We start from the raw sequence: 21,015 nt of genomic DNA on the forward strand, positions 1-21,015 counted from the left end.
CATTAGTTTAGTGTATTTAATTTGTTGAAATGGTTAAGAGTGTCAGCTCAGAGGAGAGTAAACCCCACCCCTTTTACACCCAACCACAGACTTTGTATAAAAGTGAAACTGACTGAAAACATGTTGCTGGATCTGCAGTGAACCTCTTCACTGAGGTAAATTAAGGAGCAACAACACTGTTCCTGTAAAGCAGAGTAAGTCTTTATTCACCATTATCAAAAAGTATAAGTAGCATGCGTTTACATTCACTATACCTTCTGTTAGCGTAGCATAGTACTAATTAGCAGATTTATGTGTTGTGTTTGATAATTACTGTTGATTTATTGTATTTGCATATTGCTATTATCTATAAATCTACAATTACAGGGGAAACGTAAAATTAATTTTCAAAGGTACAGAAAGTAAATCATTTTTTTCATGGTTTACTTTTTTAATGCATTAATTTTTCAGCTCTATTGTTTTCAGTCTCCTGCAAAAGCTGTGTGTGTAGACTGAGTGTTTCTCTTGGTTTCCTGTGAATCTTTCTGCAAATTCTGGTAAAGACAAACCAGCACCTACTTTCTTCAACCACCATGAGTCACAGTGGCAGAGGGAGGAAGACAGAGGACAGGATGTTGACTGACATTTTATTTTATTTTTTCCACTGAGATATTATTGAGTTTATGGTGTCTTTGCTTTGATGAACATTACTGCTGCTGCTTTAGGAACAGTACTTAGTTGTATTTACAATATAAATCAGTTCTTTACGAACAGTTATTTAATAATGGAAAAGAACCAGTAAAAGTATGAGCTGGGCTGATAAGGTGGACAAGATAAATTTATAAACAAAACCCATCCCTACAGCTGGTTAGTGGCCTCTGATGAGTAAAAGGTCTCTTCACTAAATCTTGTTTAACCAGTGTTATTTTGTGATTATCGTTTTTATTGCTCACAGTGCGATTACTCACAAATATGAGGGATTCTTTAATTTAAAATTTAATTTAAAAATAAAACAACACATGGTTATTTCTGTAATCTATATTTATTACCATTTATCAGTAATAGTTATAGTAATAGAGTTAAGATGAAAAAAAATATCAATGTGTTTGTGCTGAATGTTGATTTATGTGGTGCTCCTAAAACTTTCAGTGAAGAGTGTCGGTGCTACTAGTGGCAAAAGTTAGTCTAGAGCCCTTGTATAATATGTATAAAGAGAAGCCTAACCTTCTTAAATATACCATACATTTACAAACATGCTGAAAACCGATGACCTTTAGCACAACAACAGACAACTGAATGGAATTTTCTCACAGTTTCAAAAATATATGGTTAGCCTGTACTCTACCTCAACGACCGGATGAGGGTTTCAGTAAACGAGAATGGGACTCACATGGGACACCACATGCCACCAGAACAGCTCAAATGCACATTAGCATTTATTCTATTTTCTAACTCTGAGTCTGGGACTGGCCAAGAACCATTCTTCCACAATATATTTGGTGTTTTGATGATGGTGGTGCAGAGCGCTATCTAATTTCTCTGTGATCAGTTGTTAACTAATTAACCTGTGATCTGACTGAACAGGAAGCTGTGGTTCAGAGGAGCAGAGAATCATTTTAGCTGAAACATGTCTTCATCTGTATCAACTACGGTGGGAGGTGTGGTGGTGGTCACCCATGTGCACCCAACACCTCAGGGTGCAATGCCCCAACTTCCTGTGGGCATCCAGAAGTTCAGCAGGGCCTCGCCGATGGCGCTTGGGGTAAGAGCCAGCATCAGTGTGTGGAGACAGAGCAGTGGACACACAGTGTGAACTGAGGGTGATAACATAAGGTGGATACAGAAAAATAAGGTTTATGTTCATTTTTTTTTTAATTTGAACCTTTATTGTGAAACTCTCTCTAAGGTCTGTTCAGTGCTGGAAACTCAGTCAGTGATTCACTTCCTGAAATTATTGATAGTGATTGAGATGTGTCATGTACAGCATCCAAAAATCATCAGATATGAAGAAGTTAGTATCAAACAACCACCTGGTACTAAACTTTGAAAATTCATTAAATCAGCTGCATGTGAGGGATTCTACTTTTATTGAAAGTAAATCAATTATTACTAAACCTCAGCTTAGTGGAAAGTCCAAGCAAAATCAAGTGAATTCAACTGCTTCTTTCATTTTGTTTCAAATTTCACAAGAGTTTCTATTTGAGACCAGCAGAATTAATTCCTCTGTTTGGTTGAAAAATTCAAGTTGCTGATTTTCTTAAATGCTGAAAATCCTATGCGAACCATTATCCTCATGACGATGATCTTCAGTTTTGTGTTTGTCCCTCCAGACAGTTCAGATCATGATCGGCCTGATGACTCTGCTGTTTGGGATCGTTTTCATGGCTCACGCAGATACAGTGGGAGTTTACAGTGGCATTTTCATCTGGGGAGCTGCAATTGTGAGTCATATCATTTTCATGAGACTGATTATTACAATGCTTCTATAGCTGATGTTTGGATGAACTGAACTTCAGTGTTTCCAGATAACAGAATAGAATAGATCTCTTTTTAAAAATTATATTAAATATATAAATATATATATAGCAGATAAAAATATTAAATAGCCAAAAATAAAAAATACAGTGGTATAGTATAAAATGATAACAATGTAAAGTGTAGAGTTAACAGTGAAAAGTGAAAAATGAGAGCTCTGCCACCCTCACCAGCCGTTGCAGGTCCTTCCTGTTCAGTAGGTAAAGAGTCGGTCAGCAGGTGGTGAAATCTCTATCCAAAGAATATTTCTGTCCTTCTCTGTTGCAGCACATTCTAGCTGGATCTCTGACAGTGGCTGCTGGGAAATCTCTGAACCGCTGTCTGGTTAGTGACTATTACTGTTAAATCTTTCTTTTACCATTAAAGGCTACTGTCAGGGTGTCAGCTCTGAGCCAGGGCTTTTTATTTTGTAGTTCAGTTGTGTTTGTATTATTTCCTGTTTTATTTTGAAATCACTGACCTCCCTCTTGTTTCAGGTGTCTTGTCTTCCCCTTCCTTCTGTGCTCCCTCCTCCTGGTGATTACCTACCCCGCCCTAATGTGGTTCACCTGTGTCTCATTGTCTGCCCTGCTCCTGTGTATTTAGTGTCTGTGTCTCCCTGCACTCCCTGCTAGTTTGTCTTGTGCCTTTGCCAGACCTACCAGCCTTCGTGTAAGCCACCTATTCTCCAGTAGCCACAGTTTTTGACCATTGCCTGTGTTTTTGACCTTGCCTTAGCTCTAGTCCTTTTGTACCTCAGCCTTGATTCTTTCGTGTATGACCTCAGCCTGTTTGACCATGCCTTAGCTCTAGCCTTTTGTACCGCTGCCTATCTGACTGCCTACCTGTGTACCGACTCTGCTGGAAATAAAGAACCTTGTTTTTTTGTAAAGCTCTGTCTCTGCCTCCTGTCTGCGCCTGTGTCCACACTGCAACTCCTGACAGCTACTTGTAGTATCACTATTGGCTACTTTTGCTTCCTTTTACTTTAGGATCATGCCGATGTTGTGTGGTGATATGTGCAAAGCCAACACTAACAAGACTGAAACAGTGGAGTTCATTAAAACTAACTTTGGCATTGCACGTCATTATTACTTAATGTGAAGCTTGTGAAGTCTGTCAGTCACCTCACTGATCACTACATTTTATATAAAGCCGCACTGTTCTGGTGTTACAAACAGTGACTCCTGGGTTAGTCAGAGAAATGTGAAATACACCTCTATCATTTCACCTAATTCTGTCAAAGACTCTGTTTTCAGGGTGTAAATGTTGACTGCAAATGGATCAGAGATGAGTCCAGGTGTCCTGACGTCTTGTCTCTCTTCCAGGTGAACGGTGCTCTGGGTGTCAGCATCTTAGCAGCAGTTGTTTCCTGTATTGCAACCATCCTCCATTCTCTGGATGCTTCAGGGATTACGTGGAGGCCATGCTATGCCTACTCTAATCTCCAGGAGGGAGGGATGAATTATGACTGCCTCTTTTATCAGGTATTCAGTTCATTAGTTGTTTACAACCAGAACTAAACAGCATGGCTATAAATAATGAGTAAACCAGTTATGAGTTAATTTACTTCTGGCTGAAGTAGCACATGAGTGAGTCAGTCCAGGGCTAATCTGCTGAACTCACTGTTCTGTTCCTCAAATCCTTTTCTCCTGTTAAAGTGAAGAAACCAAAACATTCTCAAAATAATGAGAAATTCTCAAAATGACAAAACGAATGAGACGCCAGTCATTATTTTGACACTCTAACTCATTTTGAGATAGAGAGAAAAAAAATCTCTCATTATAATGACTTAACAGATCTTTGTTTTCGTATTCCTACTTGCTACCCTATTTATTAATATTGTACAGGCCAAGCATTATTTAGACAAACTTTGAACAAAATCTTAGACATGGCTGCAACCATCTTTGTTTTTGCCAGGCTCGGACACAAGGAGTTTTGGGGGTCTTGATTGTTTTCAACTTATTGGAGTTAATTGTTTCAATCACCGTCGCAGGATATGGCTGCTGCGCCTCTTACAGTGCAGAGGTGAGTCAACCAGTGACTGATCAGTAATTCAGTCTGATATCAAATATGTGTTCAAATTGAATGTCCAAAGTCCAAACAGATTTTCTTTAAATCCTCTTCTCCTGTTAAAGTGACAGGTTCATCACTAATAAAACTGCAGCAGAATAAATCACTTTGTGGGTCCCACACTCAGTCTTCCTCGCTTCTCATGTGTCCCAGAAACTGATCTGAAAAGGACTTTAAAAACATGCTTCTCTCTCTCTTCATATTGTTTCCTCTGGTTTTCTACATGTTTCAGTGAGAGTGGGAGCAAGTAGCATGTGAGGAAAAGAAATGAGTTCAGGGAAACATGTATCCAGTGAACTGAGATTCACCCTGTGTGTTTGTCTTGTAGGAATCATCCCTGGTTGTTGTAAGTGCAGATGCTTCACTGACTGCACGTGCAGAAGATCCACTCTGCTTCAACCTCCAACCCACTGCTGTTGTCAGATGAAGAGTCAGTCTAAACTGACCATCCTGTTTCAAAACGCTTTTTAAATGTTAATTGACGCTTAATCTAAAATGAGAATCTAAATTCAACGTGTCATTCATAACCAACCAAGACATTTACAAAATTTGACATCACACTTGGTTGTGTGGATGTCTGATCTCATGCCAACAAAAAGCTTAAAAATAAATGCTCTTCTTCAGTGTCCTAAAGTCACTATATTGTTTGCATCCTTTTTTAAAATTCTTATTGATAGGAAGATGACTCAGGATATCCCACTGTATCACTGATCTTAGGATGGGCAGGAAAAATTTCCCTAAAAACAGGGTCACCATTGAAGGCCTTGATGATGCTTGTGCAGTGTGTGTGTGTGTGTGTGTGTGTGTGCTACATGAGACTTTAGTAAAATTTTGGGGGTAATTTTAAATCAGAGTACTTTTCAGTAATATGGGCAAGTTAGCAGGAAGATATTGAAAATAATATTGGTTATGTGTAATTTAAATGGTAAATTATTGATGGTGAAACAGCTATGGTTAACTGTAGGGTGAGGTGTCCTGGAGAAAGACAAACACACCCCTCCCTTCAGTGCCTCTTCAGAAGCTCCACCCCCAATCTCTGAGGCATGTCGCCATGGAAACCAACGCTGACAACTTGTTGAAAAATGGCAGACAAAGACAAAGACTGGACTGCAGGTTTGTAGCATAGCTAATAAGGAGGATAACTTCACCTGGCATAGCACTTCAAGTTATGCATCAGTCCTAATGTGCTCGCAGACTTCTGTTTTCAGGTCTTGGTGTCAATAAAAGCCTTCAATCCAAACAATTCAGACTACTTAGATTGTGTGTTAAATTAGCTGCTACAAAGCTAAGAGCGGACAAGACGTTTTAGTCTAACTAACATTACACCAAGAACAAACAGGACAAAACAATATACTGCTCTGCTGGTTCTGTCATAGCCTTTTCTTTTTGAATCTATATTAGGCTGTTTGTCTGCCATTACCCTCCGTAGCATTGGCACGCACCTGAATTTCCATTTTTCTCGCCACCTTTACAACCTCCTGCGCACGAGGACGAACACCATGATTGGCTGGAATGGATTGCACTGATCCACTTCATTTATCTATCAATATTAGAGCCAAAACATTTTTTCAGCATACACACACACACAGAAGGGGCAACTAGGAGATATTCCCTGAATAAAAGTGCATTAGATTGTAATAGCTCATCGTACCTTTAAGATTGTGGGCTTGGAGGAGAGTAACCGCCCTCTGACAGCCAACCATAGACTCAATGTATAAGTGAAACTGAAAGGAGACATTACTGGATCTGGAGTGAATCTTTGTGGAATATCCAATCTGACACTACACTGACTGAGGTAAATTAAGGAGCAACAACACTGTTCCTGTAAAGCAGGGTAGGTCTTTATTCACTGTTATAATCATTAAAGAGTATGTTTTCATTTTGTGCATATAAAGGAGAAAAGTAGTTAAGAACTTTCAAATGTAAAGAAATTAAATTAAGTTTGTTACTGATGAATTTCAACATGGTGCTGAACACTCACATGAACTTATCCGCATTGAGGCCGGCAGCAGTGTAGCTTGCAAATATGTCCCAGTGTTTCCTGTACATTCTTTTATCTGTGGCAGCCCACCACAATAATGGTGAACCAGGTAAAGTGAAGTAAGCTTGACTTGATGACAACTACACTTATTACTTTAAGTGTAATATAAAGTAAATGGTCAATAAGTACTTTATCAAATCCCCTGTTCAATAAGCTGTTGAAAAGGTTGTCTACAACCACAGCAGTAATGCTGTTGTCCTCATCACATTGTTATGAGGAAGCTAAGATGAAAGCTGTCAGCATGTAGTCTAACTGGTTATTTTAATTTGCCACAAATATGTGCATTGATTCTTGTCAACTTAATTCCCTGTATATTCTCTGTGGTAAGTAACTGAGCAACAATCCATTCAGAATGCAGTGATAAAAGGTTAGTACATCATAGCAGGGCATCATTAGTATTTATATTTCTCTGATCAGTTGTTAACTAATTAACCTGTGACCTGACTGAGCAGGAAGCTGTGGTTCAGAGGAGCAGAGAATCATTTTACCCGAAACATGTCTTCATCTCTATCAACTACGGTGGGAGATGTGGTGGTGGTCACCCATGTGCACCCAGCACCTCAAGCTGCAACATCTCAACGTCCTGTGAGCATCCAGCGTTTCAGCAAGGGGCAGCCGATGGCGCTTGGGGTAAGAGCCAGCATCAGTGTGTGGAGACAGAGCAGTGGACACACAGTGTGAACTGAGGGTGATACAATAAGGTAGATATGGAAAAATAACATTTAATGTTCGGGCTGTTAGCTAATTTAAGTGACAAATTTTATTGTAATCAGTCTGTTAATGCCCATCACACACACATTTAATTTTGACGATACTTTTATTTTTATCATGTTTATGACCTTTCATTTGAACCTTTATTGTGAAACTCTTTCTAAAGTCTGTAGCCAGGAAACAGCTGGATGTTAACTCTTCTGTTTTGTGTTTGTCCCCTCAGACAGTTCAGATCATGATCGGCCTGATAACTCTGCTGTTTGGGATCGTTATGGTGATCCATGCAGATACACTAGGAGATTTCAGCGGTGTTTTTGTCTGGGGAGCTTTGATTGTAAGTTGTATCACTTTCATGACACTGATCACAACAATTCTTCAGCAGCTGAAATCTGAATATTTCTGTCCTTCTCTGTTGCAGTACATCATAGCTGGATCTCTGACAGTGGCTGCTGGGAAATCTCCAAACCGCTATCAGGTTAGTGACTATTATTATTAAGCCACTTTTTCACTACCATTTGTAGGTTCATGACAGTGTATGTGCAAAGCCAACTGATAACCACTGATATATGGTCCAACAGAAGTAGTGTTACAAATTAAGTGACTCCTGGGTCAGTCAGAGAATTGTGAAATACACCTCATCACACATCATTTCACTTAAGTCTGTCAAAGACTTCCTGTTTTCAGGAGTGGAAATAGACCACAGCTGAGTCCGGGTGGCCTGACTTCTCGTCTCTCTTCTAGGTGAACCTCATTCTGCTTTTCAGTGTTGTAACAGCAGTTGCTTCCTCTGTTGCAACCATCCTCTGCTCTCTGGATGCTGCAGGGGTTGTGATCCCATGCCATGACTACGCATGCCCGTTATATCAGGTAATCAGTGTGATAGTTGTTTGGAACCACAACTAAACAACATGGCTGTAAATAATGAGTTATACAGTTGATCCATTGATCTTTGGCTGAAGAATATTTTTTTGTCCCCTGATAGCTTAGCAACTAAATGAGTGTGGTTAATAACCTGCTTCAAAGGATAGACAGGTTACACCAGATTATTCCTAGCCTCATCAAACGTTGTAGGATGGAAGACAAACATGTTCTCAGTATGACCGAACCATTAATAATTTACACTGCATGTTGATTTTCTATAAGGCCCTAGATTTGGAAAAAAGAGCAAATTCCTTAACTAGTGATGCTGAAGGTATTTATTAACCTACTAATACTTTTTATTAATTCCCCAGATAAGATGTTTATGAGAGTGTAAAAAAATCAAAAAATATCACAGCCAAAAACAAAAATATTGGAATTGATTATTTTACAGGGTTATTTTTGGGACCCAGACATTATATAGGCAAACTCTGAACAAACTTTGAGACAGTGCTTTCCTGAATGCTGTCTGATTTGACACAGAATGAAGAAACCACAACTGTGTTTGTTTTTGCCAGACTCAGACCAAGGGGTTTTCAGGGGTCTTGGCTGTTTTCCATGTATTGGCGTTTGTTGTTTCAATCACTGTCGCAGCATTTTGCTGCAACGCCACTTGCAACTGCTGCCAACAGGTGAGTCAACCAATGACTGATGAGTAAATCAGTCTAATGTCAAATACATTGTTCTCATGTTGTGATCTTATAAGGAGCAGTGTGTGAGATTTAGTGGCATCTAGTGGTGAAAACGCCAATTGCAGTCAACCTGAATACCCGTCCCCTGAACTCTCCCTTTCCAAGCATGTTTGAGAGTCTACCGTGGCCATCAGGTGATAAAATGGGCATCAACCTCCTTATCTATTACCATCTCAAGAAAACAAAATATTTTAGTTATGTTATTTACCTGGTTTATGTGCGCTTGTTTCATTTCAGCTCAGTGTGAGTCTGTCACGTTTTGTTGCCACCTCCACTCGTCGTCACACTTGTCTAGAAGTGTCTTTAAAATCTTAAATTAATCCCAAACGTCTGAAAGTAAATCCAGATTATCAATATTTTTTTAATCACACACATTCTGGTGGCAGTGGCTCTGCTGCTGATGGCAGTGAAGCTAACCCTAGTCCTCTCTGGCAAGTTTGTTGATTAATGTTAATTATTAGAAAACTGTGCCAACCCACCCCATGGGACAACCCGCCACTCCATAACAGTCATCCAAGAGGAAACACTGTGTATTTAGATATTATATTTAGTTGTTGATTTTTAAAACTGTAGTTAATGGCTGTGACGAGTTGTGACAGTCTGTGGTGTTGCACGGCCCCATTATAGAGCCACTGTTTGGTTCGGTTTGTCTGTTCTGGGCTACTGTACAAACATGGCAGACTGTAGAAGAGGACCTGCTCCATATGCAGATATTAATTGCTGACTCTAAGCAAAGGAAAACACAACGAAGATTAGTTTTAGGTGATTACACACTCCTAAAAACATATCTTTGGATATTACACTCCATTTCTGCTAATAGATTCCCATAAATGCTACTCACTGGACAGATAACCAACATTCATCTTGTGTGTTTGTCTTGTAGGCACCATCGTACGTTGTTGTACCTGTAAATGCTTCAGTGACTGCACAGGCTCTGCCCAGTGCACCTCCCTATACAGGTCAGATTAAGTCATGAGTACATGTGAATACCATCTTTAGGTTCAGAAGGAAACTGCAACTCCCTCTCTTTTTTTCAGACACTGACCCACATCTAGAGCCAAGATACCCTTGGCCTCCACCTCCACCCTACACCACTGTCGTCAACTGAAGAGTCTGTCCAAACTGACCATCCTGTATCAAAATGCTCTTTTAATGTTGACTGGAACCTAATATAAGATGAGAATCTAAATTCAATGTGTCACTCCTAACCTGAAATGTGTAAAAAAAAAAAAAAAAGCTTTGCTATAAAATAAATGCTGTCCTTCAGAGATGATTAAAGAGTTTTGTAATGACTGCTGTGGTGTTTCTTCTTCATTCAGGGAAGGGAGAGCAGAAAACTAGATTAGATTTATTTCTGTTTGTGCTAAACCTTACTTTACTCCAACCACATACACAGAGATGACTTTTGCACAGAAAAACACATGTTCTGCTGCAGCTCTGTACTGGTCACTGGTGGAAGTTAAACATAGAGTTGGAGAGTTGTACAGCATCCATGAGTGTAGATGCTATCAAGCAGCTCATCTCTGTTGATTACCACCACCTCCCCTGCTTATTTTGGGTTCTTAGTCATTGTTGACTTTGTTGAAGCTGTGGATTTAGCCTGACTCTGTCTCTCCTGTGCTACAGAACTTCACGACCATCGTGTTTCTGCCCATCCACATCCAGCCTCCTGTTCTCTGTCTTCATCAGGTACTCCTGTACCCTTATGGCACCCATCCAGTTTCCTGGCCACTTCTACTCAGACATCAGTTCCTCATCTGCCAGATACAAGACTCAGCCTAAATACAGACTGCCTGCCCTCCAGCCATATCCCTTCCTAGAGCTGTTAAAAAATGTTATTATTTTCTATTCAAATATATATTTTAATAATTATTATTTATTTATTATTATTTACATATTAGCAATCAAATCAGGTGTGCTACATGAGACCTGTTTACAAGATTTTTTTGTGAATGTTTTAGTAATATGAGCTAGTTAGCAGAAGGGTATTGAAAAATAATATTGGTATTATATGGGTAATTTGTTGGTGGCGCCTACAAGAGAGGAGAGGAAGCCGCCTTTGTGTAGAAGTGAAACTGAATGAGTAGATGTGCTGGATCTAGAGTGAGAGCAACAACATTGTTCCTGTAAAGCAGGGTAGGTCTTTATTCATCATTATTAAAAAGTAAAATCATTATATGTTTACATTCAGTATATCTTCTGTTAGTGTAGCATATAGCAAGTACTGATTAGCAGGGTTATGTGTTATGCAGATTATAGAAGTATTATGTGTATACTTATTGTTGTATGTTGTGTATGGCTTTACACTGTTATTGTTGTAGACATAGACTGAATGTGGTGTCTCTCTGACATTGAGAGGATGAGTAAATTGCAGTTCACTCTTCATCTTCTTTCACTAAAAGCTGTGTTTTATCAGTGTTATTTTGTGATTACCATTTTTAAGGTGCACAGGGTAATCACGTTAACATTTCCCCCCATATTAAAGTGCAACTTAAGTAATCTATGTAGATTTTAATATGTTTTCCTTTAATATAAAACAACACGTTGTTATTTCTGTAAATTGCCTATTCATTACCAAAGCATTTATCAATAATACTGTTAAGATGGAAAAAATATGAATGTGTTTGTGCTGAATGTCAATTTATGTGATGCTCCAAAAACTTTCAGTAAGGAGTGTTTGTGCTTCCAGTGGAAAAAGTTAGCCTGGAGCCTTATATAATATGTGTAAGGAGAAGGCTCACTTTCCTCTTAAATGTATCATATGTTTAGAAAAATGCTGAAATTAGATGGTGTTCAACACAAACACTAAGAGGAAGGGAATTTTCTCACAGTTTCAACAATGTGTGGTGAGCCTGAACCCAATTTCTCTTCCTCAATGACCAGATGTTATTCTCAGTAAAGTGGAACTAAACTGGAAGAACTGAGAACTGAATGTGGAAGAATACAGAGAGCTGAGTATTCAGTGAAGACCAAGTAGAGTTTCAGATCAAATGAATTCAGTTTCTAATCTATTCAGGTTTAGTTCTCAATGGAATAATTCAAGTTAAACAACTCAAATAGAAATATATCAAATTCAGTTCCTAGTGCCATACATTTGATCTCTGATTGATTGTTAACTAGTATGTTTACAAAGTTGACACATAGATGCATGAGAAAGGAAAAAACTGTATAAAGTGTCTCAGTAAGGTCTGAGGCCACCACACCTTAGCATTTATTCTACAAGTCTCTAACTCTGACTCTGGGACTGGCCGAGAACCATTTTTCCAAAATATATTTGGTGTTTTGATGACTGTGGTGCAGAGCGCTGTCTATGGCATCTGTGATCAGTTGTTAACTAATTAACCTGTGATCTGACTGAACAGGAAGCTGTGGTTCAGAGGAGCAGAGAATCATTTTAGCTGAAACATGTCTTCATCTGTATCAACTACGGTGGGAGGTGTGGTGGTGGTCACCCATGTACACCCAACACCTCAGGGTGCAATGCCCCAACTTCCTGTGGGCATCCAGAAGTTCAGCAGGGCCTCGCCGATGGCGCTTGGGGTAAGAGCCAGCATCAGTGTGTGGAGACAGAGCAGTGGACACACAGTGTGAACTGAGGGTGATAACATAAGGTGGATACAGAAAAATAAGGTTTATGTTCATGATCTTTCATTTGAACCTTTATTGTGAAACTCTCTCTAAGGTCTGTTCAGTGCTGGAAACTCAGTCAGTGATTCACTTCCTGAAATTATTGATAGTGATTGAGATGTGTCATGTACAGCATCCAAAAATCATCAGATATGAAGAAGTTAGTATCAAACAACCACCTGGTACTAAACTTTGAAAATTCATTAAATCAGCTGCATGTGAGGGCTTCTACTTTTATTGAAAGTAAATCAATTATTACTAAACCTCAGCTTAGTGGAAAGTCCAAGCAAAATCAAGTGAATTCAACTGCTTCTTTCATTTTGTTTCAAATTTCACAAGAGTTTCTATTTGAGACCAGCAGAATTAATTCCTCTGTTTGGTTGAAAAATTCAAGTTGCTGATTTTCTTAAATGCTGAAAATCCTATGCGAACCATTATCCTCATGACGATGATCTTCAGTTTTGTGTTTGTCCCTCCAGACAGTTCAGATCATGATCGGCCTGATGACTCTGCTGTTTGGGATCGTTTTCATGGCTCACGCAGATACAGTGGGAGTTTACAGTGGCATTTTCATCTGGGGAGCTTTGATTGTGAGTCATATCATTTTCATGAGACTGATTATTACAATGCTTCTATAGCTGATGTTTGGATGAACTGAACTTCAGTGTTTCCAGATAACAGAATAGAATAGATCTCTTTTTAAAAATTATATTAAATATATAAATATATATATAGCAGATAAAAATATTAAATAGCTAAAAAATGACAGAAAATGCAGATTAAATAAAATAAACACAACACAGTGAGGTAGTACATACAGTGGTATAGTATAAAATGATAACAATGTAAAGTGTAGAGTTAACAGTGAAAAGTGAAAAATGAGAGCTCTGCCACCCTCACCAGCCGTTGCAGGTCCTTCCTGTTCAGTAGGTAAAGAGTCGGTCAGCAGGTGGTGAAATCTCTATCCAAAGAATATTTCTGTCCTTCTCTGTTGCAGCACATTCTAGCTGGATCTCTGACAGTGGCTGCTGGGAAATCTCTGAACCGCTGTCTGGTTAGTGACTATTACTGTTAAATCTTTCTTTTACCATTAAAGGCTACTGTCAGGGTGTCAGCTCTGAGCCAGGGCTTTTTATTTTGTAGTTCAGTTGTGTTTGTATTATTTCCTGTTTTATTTTGTAATCACTGACCTCCCTCTTGTTTCAGGTGTCTTGTCTTCCCCTTCCTTCTGCGCTCCCTCCTCCTAGTGATTACCTACCCTGCCCTAATGTGGTTCACCTGTGTCTCATTGTCTGCCCTGCTCCTGTGTATTTAGTGTCTGTGTCTCCCTGCACTCCCTGCTAGTTTGTCTTGTGCCTTTGCCAGACCTACCAGCCTTCGTGTAAGCCACCTATTCTCCAGTAGCCACAGTTTTTGACCATTGCCTGTGTTTTTGACCTTGCCTTAGCTCTAGTCCTTTTGTACCTCAGCCTTGATTCTTTCGTGTATGACCTCAGCCTGTTTGACCGTGCCTTAGCTCTAGTCTTTTGTACCGCTGCCTATCTGACTGCCTACCTGTGTACCGACTCTGCTGGAAATAAAGAACCTTGTTTTGAGAAATGTGAAATACACCTCTATCATTTCACCTAATTCTGTCAAAGACTCTGTTTTCAGGGTGTAAATGTTGACTGCAAATGGATCAGAGATGAGTCCAGGTGTCCTGACGTCTCGTCTCTCTTCCAGGTGAACGGTGCTCTGGGTGTCAGCATCTTAGCAGCAGTTGTTTCCTGTATTGCAACCATCCTCCATTCTCTGGATGCTTCAGGGATTACGTGGAGGCCATGCTATGACTACTCTAATCTCCAGGAGGGAGGGATGAATTATGACTGCCTCTTTTATCAGGTATTCAGTTCATTAGTTGTTTACAACCAGAACTAAACAGCATGGCTATAAATAATGAGTAATCCAGTTATGAGTTAATTTACTTCTGGCTGAAGTAGCACATGAGTGAGTCAGTCCAGGGCTAATCTGCTGAACTCACTGTTCTGTTCCTCAAATCCTTTTCTCCTGTTAAAGTGAAGAAACCAAAACATTCTCAAAATAATGAGAAATTCTCAAAATGACAAAACGAATGAGACGCCAGTCATTATTTTGACACTCTAACTCATTTTGAGATAGAGAGAAAAAAAATCTCTCATTATAATGACTTAACAGATCTTTTTTCGTATTCCTACTTGCTACCCTATTTATTAATATTGTACAGGCCAAGCATTATTTAGACAAACTTTGAACAAAATCTTAGACATGGCTGCAACCATCTTTGTTTTTGCCAGGCTCGGACACAAGGAGTTTTGGGGGTCTTGATTGTTTTCAACTTATTGGAGTTAATTGTTTCAATCACCGTCGCAGGATATGGCTGCTGCGCCTCTTACAGTGCAGAGGTGAGTCAACCAGTGACTGATCAGTAATTCAGTCTGATATCAAATACATTATTCTCCAGTTTCCATTGTGTGCAAATGTTGTAATCTGAAGTCCAAACACACTTTCTTATTTTTCTATAGATCGCTTTCTCCTGTTAAAGTAACTGGTTCATCACTAATAAAACTGTAGTATAGTAAAAGAGTTACAAATTTGTGGGTACATCTCAGTACCCTAATCTTACCTTTCCTCGCTTCTCATGTTCCCCAGAAATTGATCTGAAAAACATGTTTCTCTCTCTCTCCTCACATTCTTTCCTCTGGTTCTCTTCATGTTTCTGTGAGAGTGGGAGAAAGTAGCATGTGAGGAAAAGACACAAGTTCAGGGAAATGTGGATCCAGTGAACTGAGATTCACCCTGTGTGTTTGTCCTGTAGGAATCATCAGTGGTTTTTGTATCTGCAGATGCTTCACTGACTAGACATGCTCCACCCAGTGCACTTTTCCTCAAAGGTCAGATTAAGTCTGTAAAGTTACGAGTGCATGTGGATAATGACTGATAATGTTCAGAGGATAACTGCAACCCTTATGTGCGTTTTGCAGACATTGAGCCACCAGAAGAACCACTCTACCATAACCAGTCAATGCTGCTGTCATCAGCTGAAGAGTCAGTCTAAACTGACCATCCTGTGACAAAATTCTCTTTTAATCTTAACTGAAAGATAATATAAGATGAGAATCTAAATTCAATGTGTCATTCATAACCCAACATTTGTAAAACTAAACATCAGACACATGATTGTGTGTATATCTGATGTCATGCAAACAAAAAGCTTTGTTTAAAAAAAGTGCTATCATTCAGAGATGATTAAACTGTTTGCTAAAGACTGCAGATGTTTCTCTTTTTACCCAACGAAGGGAGAGCAGCACAGTAGAGTTGCTTTGTTTATGATTTTTGTTTCTCTCTGTTTATGATGAATGTTTCTCTTATATGTAGGCCTGTGTAGAAAAAAAATAAAAATGCATTAGACTGTAATCGCTCACTGCACCTTTAAGATTGTGGGTTTGGAGGAGAGTAACCGCCCTCTGACAGCCAACCATAAGAGAAATTGAATAAGGAGATGTTACTGGATCTGGAGTGAATCTCTGTGGAATATCCAATCTGACACTGCCTTCACTGAGGTAAATTAAGGAGCAACAACACTGTTCCTGTAAAGCAGGGTAGGTCTTTATTCACTGTTATAATGATTAAAAAGTAAAAGCACCATGTGTGTCAAATGTAAAGGAACTAAATAACATTTTTTTACTGTGTCATTTTGACATAATGCTGAACATTCACACGAAGTGGTCAGCATTGATGTCACTTGTAAGATGTTTATAGTGAAGGATGAAAGTGTTAAACAAGTATTTCCTCAAAGACATGGACTCAATCCAGCCATGAGGGTGAAAACATGTCACTCTGAGCTGAACTCTATCAGTTTTCAGTGACTAAATTTTATAACCAGGAGAAACAGCGTGACTTGCAAACATGTCCCAGTGTTGAGTCCAGCGTTTCCTATGCATTGCTTTATCTGTGGCAGCCCACCACAATAATAGTGAGCCAGGTAAAGTGAAGTAAACTTGAGTTGATGACAATGATGCTTGTAGCTGTAAATGCAGTAAAAAGCAAAAGACCAATAAGCACTTTATCAAACCACCTGTTCAATAAGTTGAAGAAAAGTGTTATTTTCAGGTCTGTTGTTCTCAGTCTTTCAGTGTAACTTTCCACAACCAGAATAATAATGCTGTTGTGTCATGAGGAAGCTCAAACGAAACCTGTCTATATGTGGTAGGACTGGTTGTGAGCTCAACTGATGAGGGTGTGCATCAGAGAAATTCCCAGCAATGCCCAGTGCTGGTGAACAAACACAAAAGAACACTTGTTGCTTAACCAGTGCAATTTCACAATTCTTATTTTTATAGCACACAGTGTGATCACTCAAACATCTGAGGGGAAATTTTATTTTCTCCCATATTAAAATGCAACTTAACCATTCATATAGATTTGTTTTCCTTTAAAATAAAACAACACATTGTTATTTCTGTAAACTGCCTATTTATTACCAAAGCATTTATCAGTAATACAGTTAAGATGGGAAAAATATCAATGTGTTTGCGCTGAATTTTGATTTATGTGGTGCTCCTTGAACTTTCGGTAAGGAGGAGAAAAAGTTATTCTGGAGCCCAGGTATAATACATCCTCTTATATCTTAAATCTATTATAGTGTATCATGTCCAGACAACTTAAGGGAATTTTCTCAATTTCAAAAACATTCAGTGAATCTGTACTCAATTACTCTTCCTCAGTGACCGGATATGGATCTCAGTGAACGGAAATTTAACTGCAAGAACTGAATTTGAATAGTGAGAAGTAAATTAATAGTATATAGAAGTATATAGAGAGCTGGATTTTCAGTGAGGATCAACGTTTCACAGCAAATTAATTACATTTCATTCAGTTTCAAGTTTCAGATTTGCTTTTTCAATGCAATTATTCAAGTGCAACAATTCAAATACAAATGATTCAAATTCAGTTTCTATTAACACATATTTCTGTTCATAAAATCAGAGCACAGTGATAAAGACTCAGTACATCAGAGCAGGACGTTGTCAGTATTTATGATTCAGTAGATAGTCAACTTACTAAGTTGACACATACATAGACCAGTGACAAATTAAAAGAAGTTTCTTAGGGAGGTGTTGGCCCACCACAAGTCACTAGAACAGCTTTAATGCACCTTAGCATCTATTCTACAAGTCTCTACTTCTGACTCTGACTGACTGAAGAACTATTCTTCCAAAAGATATTTCCTCAGTTGGTGTTTTGGTGATGCTGATGCAGAGCGCTGTCTAATTTTTCTCTGATCAGTTATTAACTAATTAAACTGTCATTTGACTGAACAGGAGGCCTGAAACATGTCTTCATCTGTATCAACTACGGTGGGAGGTGTGGTGGTGGTCACCCACGTGTACCCAGCACCTCGAGGTGCTGCACACAAACGTCCTGTGGGCATCCAGAAGTTCATCAAGGCCCAGCCGACGGCGCTTGGGGTAAGAGATAGTGTCAGTGTGTGGAGACAGAGCAGTGAATAGTGATCTGAGGGCGATATAAGGTAGATACAGGAAAATAAAGCTCATGTTTATGATCTTTCATTTAAACCTTTACTGTGAAACTCTCTAAGATCTGTTTAGATGTCTGTATGAAGAAGTTGGTACCACTTCAGTCACTTCAGTTGTGATTTATTGAAGAGTAGGATGGGTGCCAGTTGACTGATTGCAAGTGATTGCAAAAGGACTCACACCTGGACTCACTCCCATATATATATATATATATATTTACAACAAGCCAGTGCTCTCCTCCTTCCTGCTCCTCCTCAGATCTCTCCTCCTTCAGACCCGTTCTTCACAACACTTCTTAGAGAAAACATTTACTCTCCTCATATTCAAATGAACTTGATTTGCTGCAACCAGGAAACAGATGAATGTTAACTCTTCTGTTTGTGTCTGTCCCTCCAGACAGTTCAGATCATGATTGGCCTGATGGCTCTGATGTTTGGGATTGTTATGGTGGTTCAACCAGATACAATGGGAGTTTACAGTGGTATTTTCGCCTGGGGAGCTGTGATTGTGAGTCTCATCATTTTCATGATACTGATTATTTCAATGCTTCAGCAGCTGATGTTTGGACAGACTGAACTTCAGTGTTTCTGTCCTTCTCTGTTGCAGTACATCATAGCTGGATCTCTGACAGTGGCTGCTGGAAAATCTCTGAACCGCTGCATGGTTAGTGACTATTACTATTAAACTATTCTTTAATAACACAATTAAAGGCTACTTTAGGATCATGGTGGTTTTGTGTGGCAATATGTACAAAACCAACACTTACAAGACTGAAAAAGTGGAGTTCATTTAAACTAATTTGATATTTTCATCAACTTAATGCAGAGTTTTAGTCTATCAGTTATGGTCTAATAACCACTGATTTAAAGCCCCACTGAACTAGTGTTACAAACAAATGTTGAATGCAAATGGACCAGAGATGAGTCCAGGTGTCCTGACGTTTCGTCTCTTCTAGGTGAATGGCGCTCTGGCTGTTAACATCTTGGCAGCAGGTGTTTCCTTTGTTGCAACCATCCTCTACTTTCTGGATTCTGCAAGGATTAGATGGGTCACATGCCGTGACTACTCTGGTACCTGCTTCTTATACCAGGTATCCAGATCATTAGTAGTTTACACCCAAAACTAAACAGTATGGCTACAAATGAGTCAACCAGTTATGAATTTGCTTTGGCTAGAGTAGCATGTGAGGAGTAGTATCAGTAGCTAACTAGTCCTGGATGTTTACTTTGACACAGTCCAGGGTGACACCAGCTCAATCTGCTGAACTCACTTGTTGCCCTGTTCCTAAAATCCTTTTCTCCTGTTTTTAAAATGAAGAAGCTGAAACATTCTCAAAATAAACTGTCAAAATGACATAAAAATCAATAAGACACCAATCATTATACTAATTTTTAGACAAAGTTTCTCTTAATGACTTACAGGACTTACCCCCATCACAGTGGCAAAAATGACCCCATTTTGGCCTTTTGTTTTGGGACCCTGCAACTACTTTCCTGAATTCTGTCTGCTTTGACACAGAATGACATAACTGTTTGTTTTTGCCAGAGTCGGACGAAGGGGTTTATGGGGGTCTTGGCTGTTTTCCATTCACTGGCGCTCTTTGTTTCAATCACTGTTGCAGCATTTGCCTGCAGAGCTACTTACAGTGCAGAGGTAAGTCACCCAGTGACGAATGAGTAATTCAGCCAGATTTTAAATACATTTTTCTCCAGTGTAGTTTTGTTGTACAGATTGAACATTGTGATCTGAAGTCCAAATTCACTTTATTTTGCTATATGACTTCATCATATAGATAAAACTGCAGCATAATGAAGCAATTACAAATTTGTAGATGCATCCTAATGTCCTCGTCTTATTATTCCTTGCTTCTCATGTGACCTGGAACTTCATCCAGAGAAGACATGTCATTAATCTAACTTTATCTAAAAACATGTTTTCTCTCCTCACATCTTCAGTGGGAGCAAGTAGCATGTAGGAAAAGATAAGTTCAGTGAAACATGGCTCCATTTAACTGAGACTCACCTCATGTGTTCATCTCATAGGAATCATCAGTGGTTGTAACTGCAGATGCTTTAGTGACTCAACAGGCTCCACCCAGTGCACCTCTCCTCACAGGTAAGGTCAAGTCTGTAAAGTCATATGAATGAGAGCATATGAATACTGTCCTTTGGTTCAGAGGGAAACTGAGGCTCCCTCTGTTTTGCAGACAGACCACCACATTCAGAGGAACCAAGAGACCCCACTCTGGCTCCGCCTCCAGCCTACACCACTGTCGTCAACTGAAGAGTCTGTCCAAACTGTATCAAAATGCTCTTTCACTGTTGGCTGAAACCTAAATAATATTAATTTAAATTCAATGTGTCATTTGTAACCTGACATTTGTAAAATGTGGCAACAAAAAGCTTTGCTTAAAAAATGAATGCTATCCTTCAGAGATGACTAAACTGTTTGCAGAGATGTTTCTCTTTTACCAAAGAAAGTGAACACAGCACAGAGTTGATTTTATTTTTGACTGAGCAAAACCTTGCTTGCTTTTAAGGATGAGTGTATAAGTATTAGTGCCATCTAGGGGTGAGAACGTAGATTGTAACTAACTGAATACCCTGTCCCCTCACCCCTCCCCTTCCTGTTGGAGAGCACAGAGGCCGTCAGGTAACAAAATACCGCATCAACTAGTCTAGTTTGTAAAGTGAAGAGGTTTGTTTATATAGCAATGCTCTTGTCCTCTCCTGCAAGTTTGATTATTATTCATTATTGTACAACCACCACTATCTGAACCCTAATTACCACACGTAAGCAGGATCCCTCAAGAAACACTGGATCACTTAAGTGTGTCTATTCTTCTATGATCAGACCTGCTTGAAATTTTATCATTAAAAAGCCATAAAGAGTTTCCTATTTTGAC

At 39.1% G+C, this 21,015-nt stretch overlaps 3 protein-coding genes across 5 annotated transcripts; all 3 read left to right on the forward strand.

Moving 5' to 3' along the window:
- The first annotated feature begins 38 nt into the window (after positions 1 to 38).
- On the forward strand, positions 39 to 10,221 carry LOC108891944 (membrane-spanning 4-domains subfamily A member 4D). The gene is made up of 8 exons (XM_051067873.1): positions 39 to 194; positions 1,564 to 1,741; positions 7,542 to 7,652; positions 7,737 to 7,793; positions 8,060 to 8,185; positions 8,755 to 8,868; positions 9,812 to 9,887; positions 9,966 to 10,221. The coding sequence occupies exons 2-8, from the start codon at positions 1,607 to 1,609 to the stop codon at positions 10,034 to 10,036; spliced, it is 690 nt and encodes a 229-aa protein (XP_050923830.1). The 5' UTR covers positions 39 to 194; positions 1,564 to 1,606; the 3' UTR covers positions 10,037 to 10,221.
- On the forward strand, positions 6,331 to 21,003 carry LOC108891947 (membrane-spanning 4-domains subfamily A member 15). 3 transcript variants are annotated; one of them, XM_051067871.1, is made up of 8 exons: positions 6,331 to 6,400; positions 17,895 to 18,041; positions 18,507 to 18,617; positions 18,717 to 18,773; positions 19,066 to 19,200; positions 19,656 to 19,763; positions 20,153 to 20,225; positions 20,317 to 21,003. In XM_051067871.1, the coding sequence occupies exons 2-8, from the start codon at positions 17,907 to 17,909 to the stop codon at positions 20,391 to 20,393; spliced, it is 696 nt and encodes a 231-aa protein (XP_050923828.1). In that variant the 5' UTR covers positions 6,331 to 6,400; positions 17,895 to 17,906; the 3' UTR covers positions 20,394 to 21,003. The 3 variants fall into 3 exon arrangements, with proteins under 3 accessions (XP_050923828.1, XP_050923829.1, XP_018544852.1); XM_051067872.1 differs by lacking the exon at positions 6,331 to 6,400 and adding an exon at positions 15,995 to 16,133; XM_018689336.2 differs by lacking the exon at positions 6,331 to 6,400 and adding an exon at positions 16,008 to 16,172.
- On the forward strand, positions 10,919 to 15,843 carry LOC108891945 (membrane-spanning 4-domains subfamily A member 15). Its single transcript, XM_018689332.2, has 8 exons — positions 10,919 to 11,064; positions 12,291 to 12,468; positions 13,035 to 13,145; positions 13,553 to 13,609; positions 14,278 to 14,436; positions 14,868 to 14,975; positions 15,389 to 15,464; positions 15,555 to 15,843. The coding sequence occupies exons 2-8, from the start codon at positions 12,334 to 12,336 to the stop codon at positions 15,626 to 15,628; spliced, it is 720 nt and encodes a 239-aa protein (XP_018544848.1). The 5' UTR covers positions 10,919 to 11,064; positions 12,291 to 12,333; the 3' UTR covers positions 15,629 to 15,843.
- Positions 21,004 to 21,015: the final 12 nt, after the last annotated feature.

This window comes from Lates calcarifer, unplaced genomic scaffold (assembly GCF_001640805.2).
Source record: "Lates calcarifer isolate ASB-BC8 unplaced genomic scaffold, TLL_Latcal_v3 _unitig_2062_quiver_914, whole genome shotgun sequence".
Taxonomy (NCBI): Eukaryota; Metazoa; Chordata; class Actinopteri; family Centropomidae; genus Lates; species Lates calcarifer.